Source organism: Sebastes fasciatus, chromosome 8 (assembly GCF_043250625.1).
Source record: "Sebastes fasciatus isolate fSebFas1 chromosome 8, fSebFas1.pri, whole genome shotgun sequence".
NCBI lineage: Eukaryota > Metazoa > Chordata > Actinopteri > Perciformes > Sebastidae > Sebastes > Sebastes fasciatus.
The window spans coordinates 23,207,540-23,223,223 of NC_133802.1; the positions used below are offsets into that span (position 1 = coordinate 23,207,540).

Here is a 15,684-nt window from a genome sequence, read left to right on the forward strand (position 1 = left end):
AGTGAAACGTCTCCCGTGTGTCAAGCGTGTAGGAGAACTTTCGCCGACGCGAAAACGCGAAACAAGAATGTCCCTCTCTAGAGCCAGTGTTTGGTTCATCCGTTCTGGGCTACTGTAGAAACATGGCGGCAGGCTCCATGAATAGGACCCGCTCCGTATGTAGATATAAACAGCTCATTCTAATGTAATGAAGACAAAACGATTCTTATTTTTCAGTGTGTACTTGATAAATACTGTAGAGTTCAGTTAAATTACAACATACTCACTCAGCTGTAGACTGGAGAGCGTTGACCCCTCCAAGAAATGATACACAAATCAATTTTGATCTGTGCCTGAAATGAGAGAAGAGAAAGAAAGACAAAGGTCGAATTGAGCAACAAACGAGGACACATACACCCTCATTCCAAACTTGTTCCTAAAAATAAAGTACTTTACAGCAATTCAGGTAATTGGGGCAGCACCATGTCCAGTCAGAAAACCCGGTTCCCACTGAGATGCTGGAGTTTTTCTTTGTGCCTTTCCAACCTGAGGGTGCCAGCGTGCCCATCTGCCACCGGTGCCCGAGGATATGCCAGGCATGCAGACAAAAGCTGCCACGGGAGCAGACAGCATGGGAATAATGATGGATGACGCCAGTTTAGATAGGTGAGAACCTCTGCCATTATCCTCAGGAGAGGCTGGGTGGCTGAAGAAAGGCTGAGAGTTCAGGGTCAAAACTGTGGCTGGATGGACGCCAGGAGCGGAGACAAAAACCTGATGTGAGATTGGAGAAGAACATGACAATGATTGATTAATCTGGAATCGCATACAATTGTTGTTTTTTTAACATTAAAACATTAAATCAGTTTAATTTTTGAAACAGACTATGAACAGTCAGGAATGAAGAGAAAGGTGGTGGTTTTTATTTCTTAGGACAGTAGGGGAACCAGTTGATCTAGAAACAGAGAGCACAACTAGATTTTAAGCAAAAGAGTAAAAAACAAAAACAGGCAGATTTACTGGTCTCCCTGCAGAGAGAAGACTTTCATTTCATGTTTGTTTTGTATTTATATGATGATTTAAAGGTACAGTGTGTAGGATTTGGTGACATCTAGCAGTGTGGTTGCAGATTGCAACCAACATCTCCGCTCACTCCTCCCTTTCCAAGACTGCGGTAACATGAGCCACCGAGCGCAAAATCGTGGTAACTCTGTTCGCCTCACTCAGAGGCCATCCTTACCATAGTAACACTACTTTAGGAGCAACGGAAGTCAGACGGCAGCTGGCGGTACCACGGTTTTGCACTTTGTGGCTCACGTTACCGCAGTTTCACAAGCATGTCGCAAGTGGCCTTCAGGTGACATAAAAACGCAAAAGGCTCTCTCTAAAGCCAGTGTTTGGTTTGTCGGTTTTGGGCTACTGTAGAAACATGGCAGAGCAACATGACGGACTCCGTGAAGAGGACCCGCTCCCTATGTACTATAGATATGAAGGGCTCATTATAAGCTAACGAAAACACAACGATTCTTAGTTTCAGGTGATTACACACTAATGAAAACATAGTTATAGTTAATATTATATTCCATTTCTGGTAATAGACACCCAAAATAATACACACTGGCCCTTTAAGGACTACACATTTTAGTAAAATGTTTCCAGTTTCTAATGAGTTCTTCCGGATGAATCATTATAAAAAAATGTAACTGGGTTTTTGGAAGGGAACCTTTTCAGTGGCAGATTTTATTTGTAGAGGAGTTCTTTGTTTGCAATGTAATGTGAGAAGTAACATTCATGTCTTCATCACTGCAACAATACTTTTTTGGTGTCTTGTAAGTCCATGTGGGCTGCAAACTTTAAGAACTAACTATTGCAATATAAGGGTGATTTTGCGGTGAGGAAACTGGATTTTTACTTTATCAACAGAAAGTTATTAGGACTTAATAGTCAAGGTGATTCTCAATCGGAACCACTGTGAGTCATTTCATCTCCCTGGCCTCTGCTCAGACCAAGCGATTAAAACATAAACCAACACTGTAATATTTAGGAGGCAGTTACAAGTGGAAGATGGAGGAAAATAAGCATCCAGCTTGAAGGAAGTCTCACGCAGACCAATCAATGGAGATAATGTCTCTCCTGTCTCTTTCTCATTGTTCCACCTCCTCATAGCCAAAGTTTCATGCTAAAGAGAAACTCAAACAGGAGAGTAGACCCGCCTCGCTGACCTCTGAAGTATAAACTTATCAGTGAGGAGACATTTACCTCAGCTGTCACTCCCTCATACAGTAGCTACTGGCCGGGCCTTCACTCAAAACCATTCATCTGTGAGAGGCTTCTTACTTGCCCTTGCAAAAGCTCTGTGCTCATTTTCTTTCCTCCCGACTTGACTGTAGGTGAGTCAGCTCGCAGACTGGCAGGAGAGATGGAATGATATATGAGGAGGAAGACGGGGGCGTGGAGCGAGAGGGAGAGGGAGAGGGAGAGGGAGAGAGAGAGAGAGAGAAGGGAAGGATATGAATGAACAACTTAAATGTCCAGAGCTGCAGGAAAAACAGATGCAGTCAGCAAAAGACAGAGAGAGTGAGAGAAAGAGAGAGAGAAGTCCATCAGCTTAAAATGCGAGGAGACAGAGGCAATATAGTAAATGGCTGCAGTATGGGTGTGGAGGTTCAGAGAGAGAGGGAAACAAGTACTGAGATGGAAACAGATTACAGCAGGAAGGGATAAGAGGATACTGTGTCATAGAGGACGCTGTGGTGGACACATAAATATATACAGACAGGTGTCCAAAAAAAATACTAAAACATTGTTGTCATGTCCTTAAAGGCTCTCTGGATCTCTGGAGGAAGAAAATTAGCTAAAAGTCCTTCGGTGTATAAATATACATGTGTAAACACACACACACACACACACACACACACACACACATATGTATATGTATACATATATACACACACACATATACATATATACGCTTATACATATACATACAGGTACATATACGCATTTATACATATATATAGGGATGTCAAATTTATCTTAATGCCACTAATCTTTTTTAATGCATTAACGCAACTTGCGATTTTTAGGATGTAACGGGCTGAGTTTTAAAGCTAGAGTGAAGATACTGAACTGTCATGGCGATTTTCAAGAGGGTCACTTGACCTCTGACCTCAAGATATGTGAATGAAAATGGGATAATTTATGATAATCACATGCAGTTTGGGGCAAGTCATAGTCAAGTCAGCACACTGACAGCTGTTGTTGCCTGTTGGGCTGCAGTTTTCCATGTTGTGATTTAAGCATTATTTTTTTTTATGCTAAATGCAGTATCTGTGAGGAATTCTGGACAAAATTTGTCATTGTTTTGTGTTGTTAACTGATTTCCAATAATAAATATATACATATATTGTTTGCATAAAGCAAGCATATTTGTCCACTCCCATCATATGATACTATATTAGAGACTATGACACTCATATTTCTACTTATATATACATATATGATTTCTTTTGTTTCTTGTTGATGTGTATGTATGTTTATCTGTATGGGAGTTTGTTTTTTTTGTTTGTGTTTGATTTATTTTTTTTAGATTCCCCTTATCTACAATTACTTTTTTTTATTATTTTTAGTATTATATTATTAGCTTTATATATAATGCTATGTTTGTTAAGTTTCTCTACTGAGAAAGTTGTGTTATTATTGGGGATGGGAGGGTGGGTTTTTGTGAATATTTTTTCTGTTTCTTCAAAATGAACAAAAAAGACAATAAACAGAATATGAGTAATAAATAAATGTGCAGGAGAGAAAATAACGTATCTTTACTGCGTGTATTTTTAACAGTAAAGAAAGGGGACCTTTGAGCAGATGGACAATATGAAGGGGAAGCTGAGTGAAAACAGAAAAATAGAACTACATTCCTAATTATTGAGAAATCAGTGATGAGTATTAAAGTTGTGGCCAATAATGATTGGCAAAGAAATGTGGTTCATTGTGTAAGCAGTTCCAGGGCAAAGGGACAGTAAGGGGGAATTCTAGAAAATGAACACAACAGGAAAGAAAGACAGATGGTGAACATCTGAGATGTTTTGCTATAATCAGAAACTGCAGGAGCAACTTAGGACATGGTGTTGCAAGATCCTCCTCTAAATAGTATTCATTGGTTGAAGGGTGGTCAGAGCATTCACATTGCTGGGAACCCTTCTGTATCTTCAGCAGGTATCTCAGGGTCACAAGCCTTTCGCCCCTTAGCCTGTACGCTTCACCTGAGTGGGGCAGTGGAGACTACATTAGCCTTCACCTGCAGAAGGGTTCCAACTGCGGGCTCTTGTCAAGAAAGAAAGAAAGAACGAACAAAAATAGACCTTTCAGTCCATCTCTCTCTTCAGTATCAAAAATCCAACCCAGACATAGGACTGCTATGAAAAGAGAGATTTACTCTCCAAACTCCTGTTTTACTTACAAGTTTTTGACATTGATCCAAGACCAGCTTTATTATTCAACTGTCTGGAGGTTGTAAGTACAGCTTTACGGTTAAGAAAGGGACAGATATTCAATAATCAGATTTATTATTTGTTCTTCCATTGTGGTTTGTTCCATTTGATACATTTGTACCAGTTGCGAATGTCTGCTTCTGCATTATTAAATAAAGCACATAACCTGTAGGTCAAAGCTGCCCCATTATTCTTTATAACAGAGTAAAAAGGGTTCACATTAAAGTACCCTCTCCTCAGTGTTGTCAAAAATAAAATGCTCTTGTTGCTCTAAAACCCTAAAAAAAATCAACATCCCCCTGGCAGCAAGAGTTTATTTGCAGCCTGATTCATTTTCCAGCTGGGAAGACGCTGTCATTACATTAGTGGTCTCAGCCCATTCTCAATCCCAGGGCGTCAAATACCGAGGCTTTGTCACGGCCGTTAGCGAAACGCACCGGGCGTTCCATTAACTACATTGTAAACCCAATGGCGACAACAATAAACACGCCGAGAAAGGGTGCCGGTAGTGTGGTGACATAGTTTAAAAAGCAAAAATACACAGCGGGCAGGTGGGAGCGGAGGTGGATGGATCCAACAAACACAAGGTTTTCTAAAAGGAGGCCACTGTTCATGTCCTGTGCATCACGTTACAATCAGCTGTTCGTTCGTGTCCCGTGTTCACAACATTGAGTGTCATTTTCACTGTACAAACATGGTAGTTTTAAGCCCAACCATGTTGTTTTTTTCCTATAACTATAGGAACCCCAAGGGGTGTGACAAAGCGACGGTATGTGACGAGTTGGGATGAGAACGTGTTGGTGGTCTAACATTGTACGTCAGGCCAGTGGGTGTGCTGGTGAGGTCCTAGTGCCTTTAGGAGGAAAGAAGTAAACAGATTGATTGATTGGTTGATCAATAGAAAATCATGCAGGCTCAGTGTCACGGCTTACTGGGACAATTGAATAGAACAGAGCCAGCGTTAATGTTAACACCGGTGCTTTTCCTGCTGTGACAAGTCAAAATGTCTGCTGTGAAAAAGACTCGATGACTCTGAGAACTTGTGACGGACATTATGTGCTATTTTTTTTTAAATAATTAAATAGAAAATGAATGTAATAAAAAAAGGAACTATTTGTTCCCGCTCTCGTCTGCTGGACTGCTGCTCTGGATTGTGCAGGTAACACAGGGTTAACAGAAAGTATAAGAAAGTGAGAACGTGTTGAGAGTGTTGAAGAAGTGCTTGGAGCTACAGAGAGTGACAGACACAGATAAAAAGATAGCAGTGAGAGAGCCAACAGTACGGGTGGGGAGAAGAGGAAGAAAAAAAAAGCTTTGATGTGACAGTTTTACAGAGTGAAAGCGAGAGGTGACAGGCCAACGATAGAACAAGAGTGAGAAGTGTCAGAGGTAGATTCAACAACTCTCTGCCCCTACAGGGCCCGTCCACTGACTGCACGGTTGCTGATGTGGCCGGCGATTGGAGATCCATTGATCCAGTTAAAGTCATTAGGTGGCCAGAAGGTCAGCCAGCCGTCTCTGACCTGCCGTTAATCACTCGCTAATTGACGGGAAATTACTTTGATTTAGTTTCCTGCCATGCTTAGAGTGGCCCGGCTGCCTGATATGACCAGCACTTCACTCACCAGAACGCATCTCATTAAGCATGTTAACTGCATGTAAATAGCAATGTGTCAGCCTCAAGACAAATGTGCAGTGGCACGCCAAAGGTTAGAGCACCATCAAAGATAAGTTGTTGTTGTTGTTGTTGTCGACGGAGAATCATAATGAGGGCAGTCAGTCAGAGGGGAAATGGCAATTTGCAGATTATGTATAGTCAAATTTTCATCATTGATATTCAAATCGAGGTTTTGCATAGAACTTGGCACTGTGCAAAACAGTGACTGTGAAGTTAACTAGTTTAAGGCCTTTCATTTCAAGGCTTTTCTTCCCCTCTAATAATAGAAATGACCCTTTGCTGTCCTTTATCGTGTATTACAATGCACCATGAAGGAATTACATCATCCCATGATTTGCATTTTTTAATACAGTGTAATGAGGTAGCCATGAAAGTGTCACCCAGGAGGAGTGCACTGTGAGCATTGCCCTGCTATATTTACAGATAAATAAGCTGTTTATTTCAAATGGGCCCATCAAATCTCACTGCAGTTATTGCCTCCTGTTTTATTACATCTTCGGTCGGCGGCTCAATATTACTTCTCTAAAAAAGATAACCTTCGGTAGTTGACCGCATTACATGATCTGTGATATGACAGGGCTGAATTTCTGGCAGTGGCTTAGCTCCTCGGAAATGCCACAAGGTGCCCACTGCTGTGCCGCTGATGGGAGGTGAGGGAGAAGCTTGAAGGGGAGGGGGACTGCAGATGCAATGTGGTAAATAGATAGCGAACACAGATACTTGGAAGCTCAGAGGTAATAAAGACTATGACCTTTACAGTAGACAGACTGTCACTTCTGGTTTGGGTCTGGACTCGGCGGTCTCAGCGCATGTGTCTGTGACCAAAGGCCAGCTGACGAGCTCCCACCTGAGCCCGACTTTCTCCACAGCTGGCTCTCTACACTCCTCCTTTAAAGACACACAATATATCAGTACCTGAAAGACAATGCGAAGGCAAAACATTTGTCACTAGAGTAAAGTCTTCTGGCTCTCCTCCCCGGTCCTCGTCCTCACAGGCAGAGCAGAGATAGCTTAATCAAGAGGTGATGACAAACCCGACAGATTCACAACAGAACATAACACCCTCCCCAGCCCGTCACACTGCTGTCAAAACTGAGGGCTGTTCCTGTCCGACTTGATATGTCAAGCTTCTCCTTTATCTATACATTTGAGAGCACAACAATTTCGCTGCGAGACTTTCCAAGAGTAGAAATGTGTGACAACATCATGACAGCAGAATGAGTCTGATTACCAAGTTCACAATCCACAGGGATATATCTATATTTGGAAACATCTATCATGAATAAACCACACTGAATTAATGGGGAGAAACAATGACAAAGCTGTCAAGAGTGGTGCTCACACCCTGTAAATAGCAACACTGCTAAACTGGTTTCTTCTGCAAATGAAGCCAGTGTGAAGCCAATTAATATTCACCAAGTCTTACCTTTTCCCTTCTGGTGCTTCAAGAAACCGGGAAGGAGGCAGAAGTGGATGATGATGGATTCTGCAAAGAAAGGGTTAAGCACTATCATCAATTTCATTCAGTATAAATATCTCTCTAGCTAATTAGAAACATTAAACCAATTACTCTAATGAACTGATTTTGTCCCCTTGCCCATTTGGGCTCTGAGCGAAAGAAGCCTTTTATCATTTTGCCCTGTGAGCGGCTGTAATATTGTGATTTATTCCAGAGACACTGAGGACAGCAGCATTAAAAGGCTGGAAGCTTTCTGGCTCATACGCAATGTAGTCATTATTAATCAGCTCCACCGGCCTTCATTTCCTCCCCAGCTCCACTACCACAGACGAGGACGGATCACTATTATCAGTGCACTGTGTTTACTACCAACAAGTTCTTGTTTTTTTAATATAGTCAATACACTCTTCACTAGCTGTTTATTCATCACATTGTAAGCTGAGGTACTATAGTCTGACAAATTCTGAATTTGTCACACCGTTACTCACACGCAGACTAAAGGCACCGTTGGCCACGAACACACAAATCATTTCAATTCTTGCAACAGTCACCCCTAAATTGTTCCCGGAGCATGAAATGGAAAAACATCAGAGTGACTTTGCTGGAAACCAAAATGCACTGACGTGGAGGAAGCGTGACAGGGAGCATCCTGTTCACTCTGTGTAGTCTGATGATCCCCACCCAGTGGAGGGGCCACCACAGTGCATTGCAACAGCTCATTTAGCAGCACCTCTGATATCTTCATCTCCAGCTGACAGTCACAGAAAAGATATTCAGCTAAAGTTGCCACAGAATTTCTTCCGACTGGGAAATCTAAAATCCCCCCCCCCCCCCCGAGTAGCAGAAAGGTTAACCCATTTGTGAGGAAATGTATTGTGAAATCTTTTGCTAGTCAAATTCCCAGCATGACTTAATTACTTTTTCGTCTTTAATTGCAAATCAAAGCCTCCACGCAGCAACAGATGCTTACAGAATATGTAAATCAAGCGTGGCTAACGGAAAATTGCATCTGTGCTTCATACATGATGGGGGGTAAAGGGGCCAAAAACCTGGCCAGCCAATGCACTGTAAAACCAGGGCTTAGTGTGGGGTCTAAAATCCCTGCATGACAGCACTGTAATTTCATTTATCACGCCTCAGCACACACCAAATCAGACATGGAGGCTCCCTATTCTAGTGTGTGGGTTTGCAGTTTGGGGTGGGGGGAGGGTCAAAGAAGCAGGAATATTACACCTGCAATAGTGGTGGTGGTGGGGATTCGATTTCCACTGTTTTAGGGGGTCCTGAAGTGGAACAAATTCACCACGCAAGAGCAGGTAAAAGAAGATGGATACACAGGGGAGGATTGAGAGAGAAACAGGGAACGACAGGTGCAAACTGCAGACATGCAAGGGTGCTTTAGTGGAGGGGCGAAGAGCCAAACAGGGGGGACAGAAACCCAGAGAGGCAGAACAGAGAAGTATTATTTAACTGTGTATTGTGGTTACACAGAGCAAAAGAAAATAATCAACTTTAAAATCCCTTGTGACATTTTTCTGAATGAAAACAAGGAGTGTTACAGGGTGTGAACAAGTTTTCTATTAACCTCTTAGCATGAAGTGGTTTCAAGTAAACTTTGGATTCAAGTCCATTTCCAAGAATAGGCCTGAGGGAAGAGCCACTAAAGTGCTTTAGTTTTCGAGTTTACGAAGCACAACAATGATTTTCATATTCTCTTAGGTCTCCCATATATGAAATGGATTCTTGTATTAAAATATTTTACTGCAAAAGTGGTTAAATTGACAGATATTGTGACAAAACCCATAAATAAAAAAAGCGCAAAATGAAGCCAGGCCGAATGGGAGATGGTACACCAAAGCTCATTAATAATTTTATAATGCATGCTCTGATTGATCCCAAATTTGATGTGATAATGACCAGGGGGTTCTTCTACATGTGTGACGAAACATAATGTGAATATATTAATGCATTGAGGAAATACAGTACTACAAACACACAAGTACAATAAGCAGAAGTATCAAATTTGAAGGTCTATGATGCATGTATTCATTTACTTTTAGGTAGCTTTGGCTGGGATTGTCCTAGAAACACCAAACAGAGTTTTCTGGAACGGTATGGCTGTGCTGAATCCAGCAATATATGATATGTAACTGTAGCAGGTATGGTCAATGGTCTACATTAAGAAATGTATCACGTGTTCCAAGCATGAAATGGGGGTAAATGGCATATCTGCAGTCAATAGATACTTATCAATACACTTAAATCAGGGAGAAATAGTTACACACCAGTTATTGAAAGTTTTGTATCAACTTTAATTTAAGGAGTAGATAAATGTTCTTGATGCAATGCAAGTAATAATTCACACTTAAACCTTTGAGTAAGGGATAATGTACAGCGAGCCGGTCATTGTTGTAGAATAAACCCTGACAGGGTGATGCGGCACCCCGATGCAAAGCATCGCCCTGAAGGGGTTTATTTCACAACAATGACCCACTAGCTGTACATTATCCTGCTTATTACATGGCTAATTACTTCAGAAATCAATAATTTGACACAAAAACGGTCCTCCAGAGTCCAAGATCAGAACTGCGCGCATAGCAACGGTCTGTTATACATAGCAACGGTCTGCTATAAAGAAATAACAGAGTTGAACGCCATGATCGACCGATCAGAATCGAGTATTCAACAAAGTCATGTTATAAGTATGAATATATAACACCCATATAAACACAAAACGTTCCCTGGTCTATTTTCATCTTGCTTTTTCCATCTTTTGAATGCAGCATCTCCATCCACATTATCTTCGGTGACAAAATGTGTCATGTTTGGACACTCAGGAAAGGTGCACAAGCAAAACTCAGTTCACACTGAGAAATGCATTTGAATTTCATCACTGCAGTATGGGTGTGGGATGTTTCTGCGCTTTTGAACACACTGCAAAAATTACTGTTAGCACGTACGTTCTGCGCCTGTGTGAGAGGAATTAACTCTCCACACCAGCAGGCGGCGGTAGTCTGTATTCATTATTCAAAAAGAGAAATAGGAGAACCCAGGACGGTGGATATTCAAGCCGTTATGATGCGCACATGAATCTAAGCAGCGTCTGCCGACCATTTTCACACCACTCTCACTAACCACTTACGCTTCATTCCAGATGTTCATGTTGCTGTGAAAATATCCGTATATTGGAATGATCAGATGAGATGAAGATGAAAAATGAGAAGAGTCTTCAGTGTTTGTCCTCTTGACTTTACTCGTTGGCTTGCTTTCCTCACTTCTGTTTCTCTTTTCGTGCACTGATTCGTTTAAGCTGAATAGCCAATCAGAGTAATTTCCACCACTGATTGAACGCGCTAAATTGGTTGAAAAACCTCCGACACGGGCAGACTAGAGGGTGCTAGTCCATGGACTACCCTTGATGCGCTGATGAGGAAGTTTGGCATCCACAACCGATATATCAGTATCTGGCCCACAGCCTGTTCTCATTCCCAGAACATCAAATATCAATGCTTTTTCACTTCCGTCGGCGTTCGATATTATCGCACGTCACCCTTTAGCGCCGGTATGAGACACACTGGGCCATTATCTACAATGTAAACTCATCCGCGGCAACAGTAAACACTCAGAAAAAGTGCTTTGGTGACGTAGTTTAAAGAGTGAAAAAGACACACAGGGCGGGCGAGAAAGTGGATGGGTCCAACAAACACAGGGCTTTCATCCAGGAGACCACTGTTCCGTGTGTTAAGTGTCACTTTAACGTTACAATCAGCTCTTCGTTCGTGTCCCGTGTTCACAACGGCATGCCAGTTTTGACTGTACAAAAAGTTATTTTAAGCTCAACCATGATGTTCTTTCTTAAACCTAAGCAAGGGTTTTGTTTAATTCACAACGTCAAGCACGTGTTTATTGCAACCAAAAAGTGACGCAGAGGGGTCTGACAAAGCGTCCGTATGACGAGTTGGGATGAGAACGTGTTGCGGTACAACTCCCCGACTGAAGATGCTTTCAAGCAACATGTTCTGAGTAATGTAATCAATTCAAGGTATTTATATAGCGTCAAATCATAACAGAAGTTATCTAAAGACACTTTTCATATAGAGCAGGTTCATTTATAACAGACCGTTGCTATGTATAACAGACCGTTGCTATGTATAACAGACCGTTGCTATGTATAACAGACCGTTGCTATGCGCGCAGTTCTGATCTCGGACTCTTGAGGACCATTTTTGTGTCAAATTATTGATTTCTGAAGTAATTAGCCATGTAATAAGCAGGATAATGTACAGCTAGTGGGTCATTGTTGTGAAATAAACCCCTTCAGGGCGATGCTTTGCATCGGGGTGCCGCATCACCCTGTCAGGGTTTATTCCACAACAATGACCGGCTCGCTGTACATTATCCCTTACTTAAAAGTTTAAGTGCGAATTATTACTTGCAATTGCATCAAGAACATTTATCTACTCCTTAAATTTAAGTTGATACAAAACTTTCAATAACTGGTGTGTAACTATTTCTCCCCGATTTAAGTGTATTGATAAGTATCTATTGACTGCAGATATGCCATTTGACCCCATTTCATGCTTGGAACACGTGATACATTTCTTAATGTAGACCATTGACCATACCTGCTACAGTTACATATCATATATTGCTGGATTCAGCACAGCCATACCGTTCCAGAAAACTCTGGTGTTTCTAGGACAATCCCAGCCAAAGCTACCTAAAAGTAAATGAATACATGCATCATAGACCTTCAAATTTGATACTTCTGCTTATTGTACTTGTGTGTTTGTAGTACTGTATTTCCTCAATGCATTAATATATTCACATTATGTTTCGTCACACATGTAGAAGAACCCCCTGGCCATTATCACATCAAATTTGGGATCAATCAGAGCATGCATTATGAAATTACATGAGCTTTGGTGTACCATCTCCCATTCGGCCTGGCTTCATTTTGTTCTTTATTTATGGGTTATGTCACAATATCTGTCAATTTAACCACTTTTGCAGTAAAATATTTTTATACAAGAATCCATTTCATATATGGGAGACCTTAGAGAATATGAAAATCATTGTTGTGCTTTGTTCTATCTCCTGTAGGGGTATCTCGAAAACTAAAGCACGTTTGGGGGTCTTCCCACAGGCCTGTAGTTCTTACATAGAGATTAGTATAGCTGTCACAAGCTTGCTATTATTTAGGAAAGGGTCAACCTTTAAGCCTACATATCTGACCTGACACTTCAAAATTCTGTTTAATATTCATGTAAACTTGATTAAACCTTATATTACATAAAACTAATATACCTAAAATCAAAAAATGTCAGACTAGGATGACTAGCTAGCATCAGTATTCTTAGTGTGATATTTTCCTCTCTTTCTAAACTGCACACATTTATAGAAGTATTTATGCATAATATAAATAAAAGAAAGTCATACCTACATTTACAAACATTTGGCAACTGGTGTTAAGCTTAGCAAATCGAGTAATTCCCCTAAAACTGTAAAAAAAAAATCGCAATGTTACCACCTGTTTAGCATTAACTTTAGTAGATTCCTTTTGATTGGACCACTGCAGGTGGATTCTCGCGATGATAACGAGATCACGCGAGAATTGTGGGATCAGTTTACAATGCTACAGATGTCTCCTTGAAAACCAATTTACATGACTAGTCTTTATTAGCTAGCTTAGATTTCTTTTTTTAAGTTTTAATTGTGCAAACCAGATTAAGTAATTTAGCTAAATTAGTGGTTATTGAGAACTTGGAAACTAGGAAGGATTAATGTAAACAAATTTACCAATAGTTTATGTAACCCAATCCTGGAGCTTTTAGTCCTTTGACTTCAAATCTAGAAACAGGCAAATCACACCTTCACTTTCGGTCTTCATCTAGTCAAAACTAAAGCAATTAATAGATATTTATCACAGCAGATATTTTGACTTGTCATAGCAGGAAAAGCACAGGTGAATCAAATTGACATACACAATACCAGGACCCTGGAACAAAAAGACATATAGTCGTATTTAATGTTATCAATTAACGCCTGTGCTTTTTCTGCTAGGACATGCCAAAATGTCTGCTGTCAATTTCCATCCATGATGTGTTGCATGAACATGAACAGTTGAAGTCTGTGACAACACCCTCAGTAAAAATTTAAATTTACGCAAATACAAAATTCAAGTCAGTGCTCTGTGTCATCTTCAGTTTTTCAGTAATTGACAGTGGGACATAATCAAGGGTAAAAACAATTGTTTCAGACTGAAGGGCATACTAGCCCAGTGAATGAATGCAATGAGCTCCTTTTATGCTCTCAACTGATTGTTTAAACCTAACGGCTTTGTGCAGCACGAGAGATGTGCTCTAGGATGGCATCAGTCATTACACGTTGTTACTGTACTTGATTGATTTTGTCATGAGGGACAGTTTGTCTGATTCACCGCTGGGATCAATGTCGGTGTATACTGTGAGATTGATTTCACTTGTCACAGCATCATTGGGGACTCGCTTAATAAACTGACAATCAAAATACTGACAATAGAAAATATTTTCTATTGAATTTATCCAATAATTAACTAGTACTTTGGTGTGATTACACACAGATTTAACACATTCAATTTCGATGAAATGAATTCACTGCAAGTAATGATTAAAACACTATTAAAAGAGACAATGGACGCAATTTTATGCATTTATTCATGTAGTTATTCCACTCTGATTCAAAGGCTCAAGGCTGGGTCAGCGATTTAATAGCCAAAAATACTCTAGAATTTATGGTTAACTTTTTTTTTTTATCTCCTTCAGGTTTTCTCTTCATTTTTTTTGTACCATCCTTCCTTAAAAATGCCACAAAACTTTGAAAAGTGCATTTTTGTGAATATCTCCAAAACTTCTCAAGTTGTTCATATACCCCCGATAAAAAGGTTCCCCATCGTCAAAGCTTGTGAGGTCACAAATTTGCAACAAGAAACCACCAACATTTTTTTCCCCAAAGGTTTTATAACCATCCTGTTCAAACAACATTCTCTTTTTTCTTTTTACACAGCCAGAGAACAAAAAAGATTAAACATAATAAACTCCCAAACCTTTTGTACAGAGAAATCAAACTAAATGAAGAAAACGTCTCTTATATTAGTCCATGTTTTATCCTCTGAATCCGCTCTTGCATTTGCCATTACATTGGGAAGGGAGACACAATTGTGTCAACATGAGGCTCTCTGTGTTGTACGCAATGTCAAACAGTCCGTTTCACTTGCTGGTTTTATCTGTTTTATATGGAATAGAAACCAGTAAGTCTAGGCCATTCAACAAGTAATCCAGTAACGTCTATGATAGTGTGTGTGTGCGTTCAAAGGTTATCAGTGTGAATGTGTCAGGAGTAGGCAAATCTAAATCAAGTGTTTGTATGCATGTCTGTGTGTGTGTTAAGAGTCTCATAGTTTAAGCCAGTCCGAATCCCTCTGAGCATTCCTGAATGGCCATCAGCAGCATATGTCTCAGCTTCTCATAGCTCTCATAAGCTGGGAGGTCCAGCTGGTTAAAGCTGAGGGTGGGAAAAAGAGAAAGAACGTCAAATTAAAGTTACATTTTCACAATTAGATTGTTCCGATTATGTATGCCTTGCAAATTTGCTGTGTTTACCAGGTATGAGCAGATGGCAGGCGGTCAGTGGAGCGATCGTCACGGTGGATCTGGAACTTCTGGATGCCGTTCATGCCCTCCAGAGCGGCAAAACCCTGGAGGGGAACCTTGGACGTGCCGGTGACAAACTGTAGGAACTTTGCCCGGTCTGCCTGGTCAAAGGACCGCAAGGCCCTCCAGAACCACTGGATCTAGAGTAAAAAATAAAAATAGAAACACAAGACAAAAGCAGTTGAGTTGCAATACTGAGTTAACTCAACTGTACAATACTCTTGTCATTAATACTGCAGTTATACTGTACATTTCTAGAAATGCTCTTAATTCTTATTCATACCATTCTTGCATTTTTATTTAAAAAACTTAATAGATCCCACTTCTCAGGATTTTGTATTTACTTATTTGCACTGTGGCTATATATTGTAGGTCTGAATGCAAATA

The 15,684-nt window shown here is 40.6% G+C and overlaps 1 protein-coding gene and 1 long non-coding RNA gene across 22 annotated transcripts in view; both read right to left on the reverse strand.

Moving 5' to 3' along the window:
* Positions 1 to 265: 265 nt before the first annotated feature.
* On the reverse strand, positions 266 to 7,669 carry LOC141772089 (uncharacterized). The gene is made up of 4 exons (XR_012594849.1): positions 7,574 to 7,669; positions 6,899 to 7,035; positions 436 to 753; positions 266 to 332 (listed from the first exon to the last, which is right to left on the reverse strand). It is a non-coding gene; the product is annotated as an uncharacterized LOC141772089 (long non-coding RNA).
* A 6,615-nt stretch (positions 7,670 to 14,284) lies between these two features.
* Positions 14,285 to 15,684, reverse strand: part of huwe1 (HECT, UBA and WWE domain containing E3 ubiquitin protein ligase 1) — a 48,489-nt gene continuing 47,089 nt past the window's right edge. For all 21 annotated transcript variants that reach the window (XM_074644428.1, XM_074644427.1, XM_074644424.1 and 18 more), the window contains 2 exons: positions 15,247 to 15,437; positions 14,285 to 15,148 (listed from right to left, as the gene is read on the reverse strand). In XM_074644428.1, the coding sequence (XP_074500529.1) occupies positions 15,046 to 15,148; positions 15,247 to 15,437 (294 nt within the window). In that variant the 3' untranslated portion in view covers positions 14,285 to 15,045. The remainder of the gene's footprint in view (positions 15,149 to 15,246; positions 15,438 to 15,684) is intronic.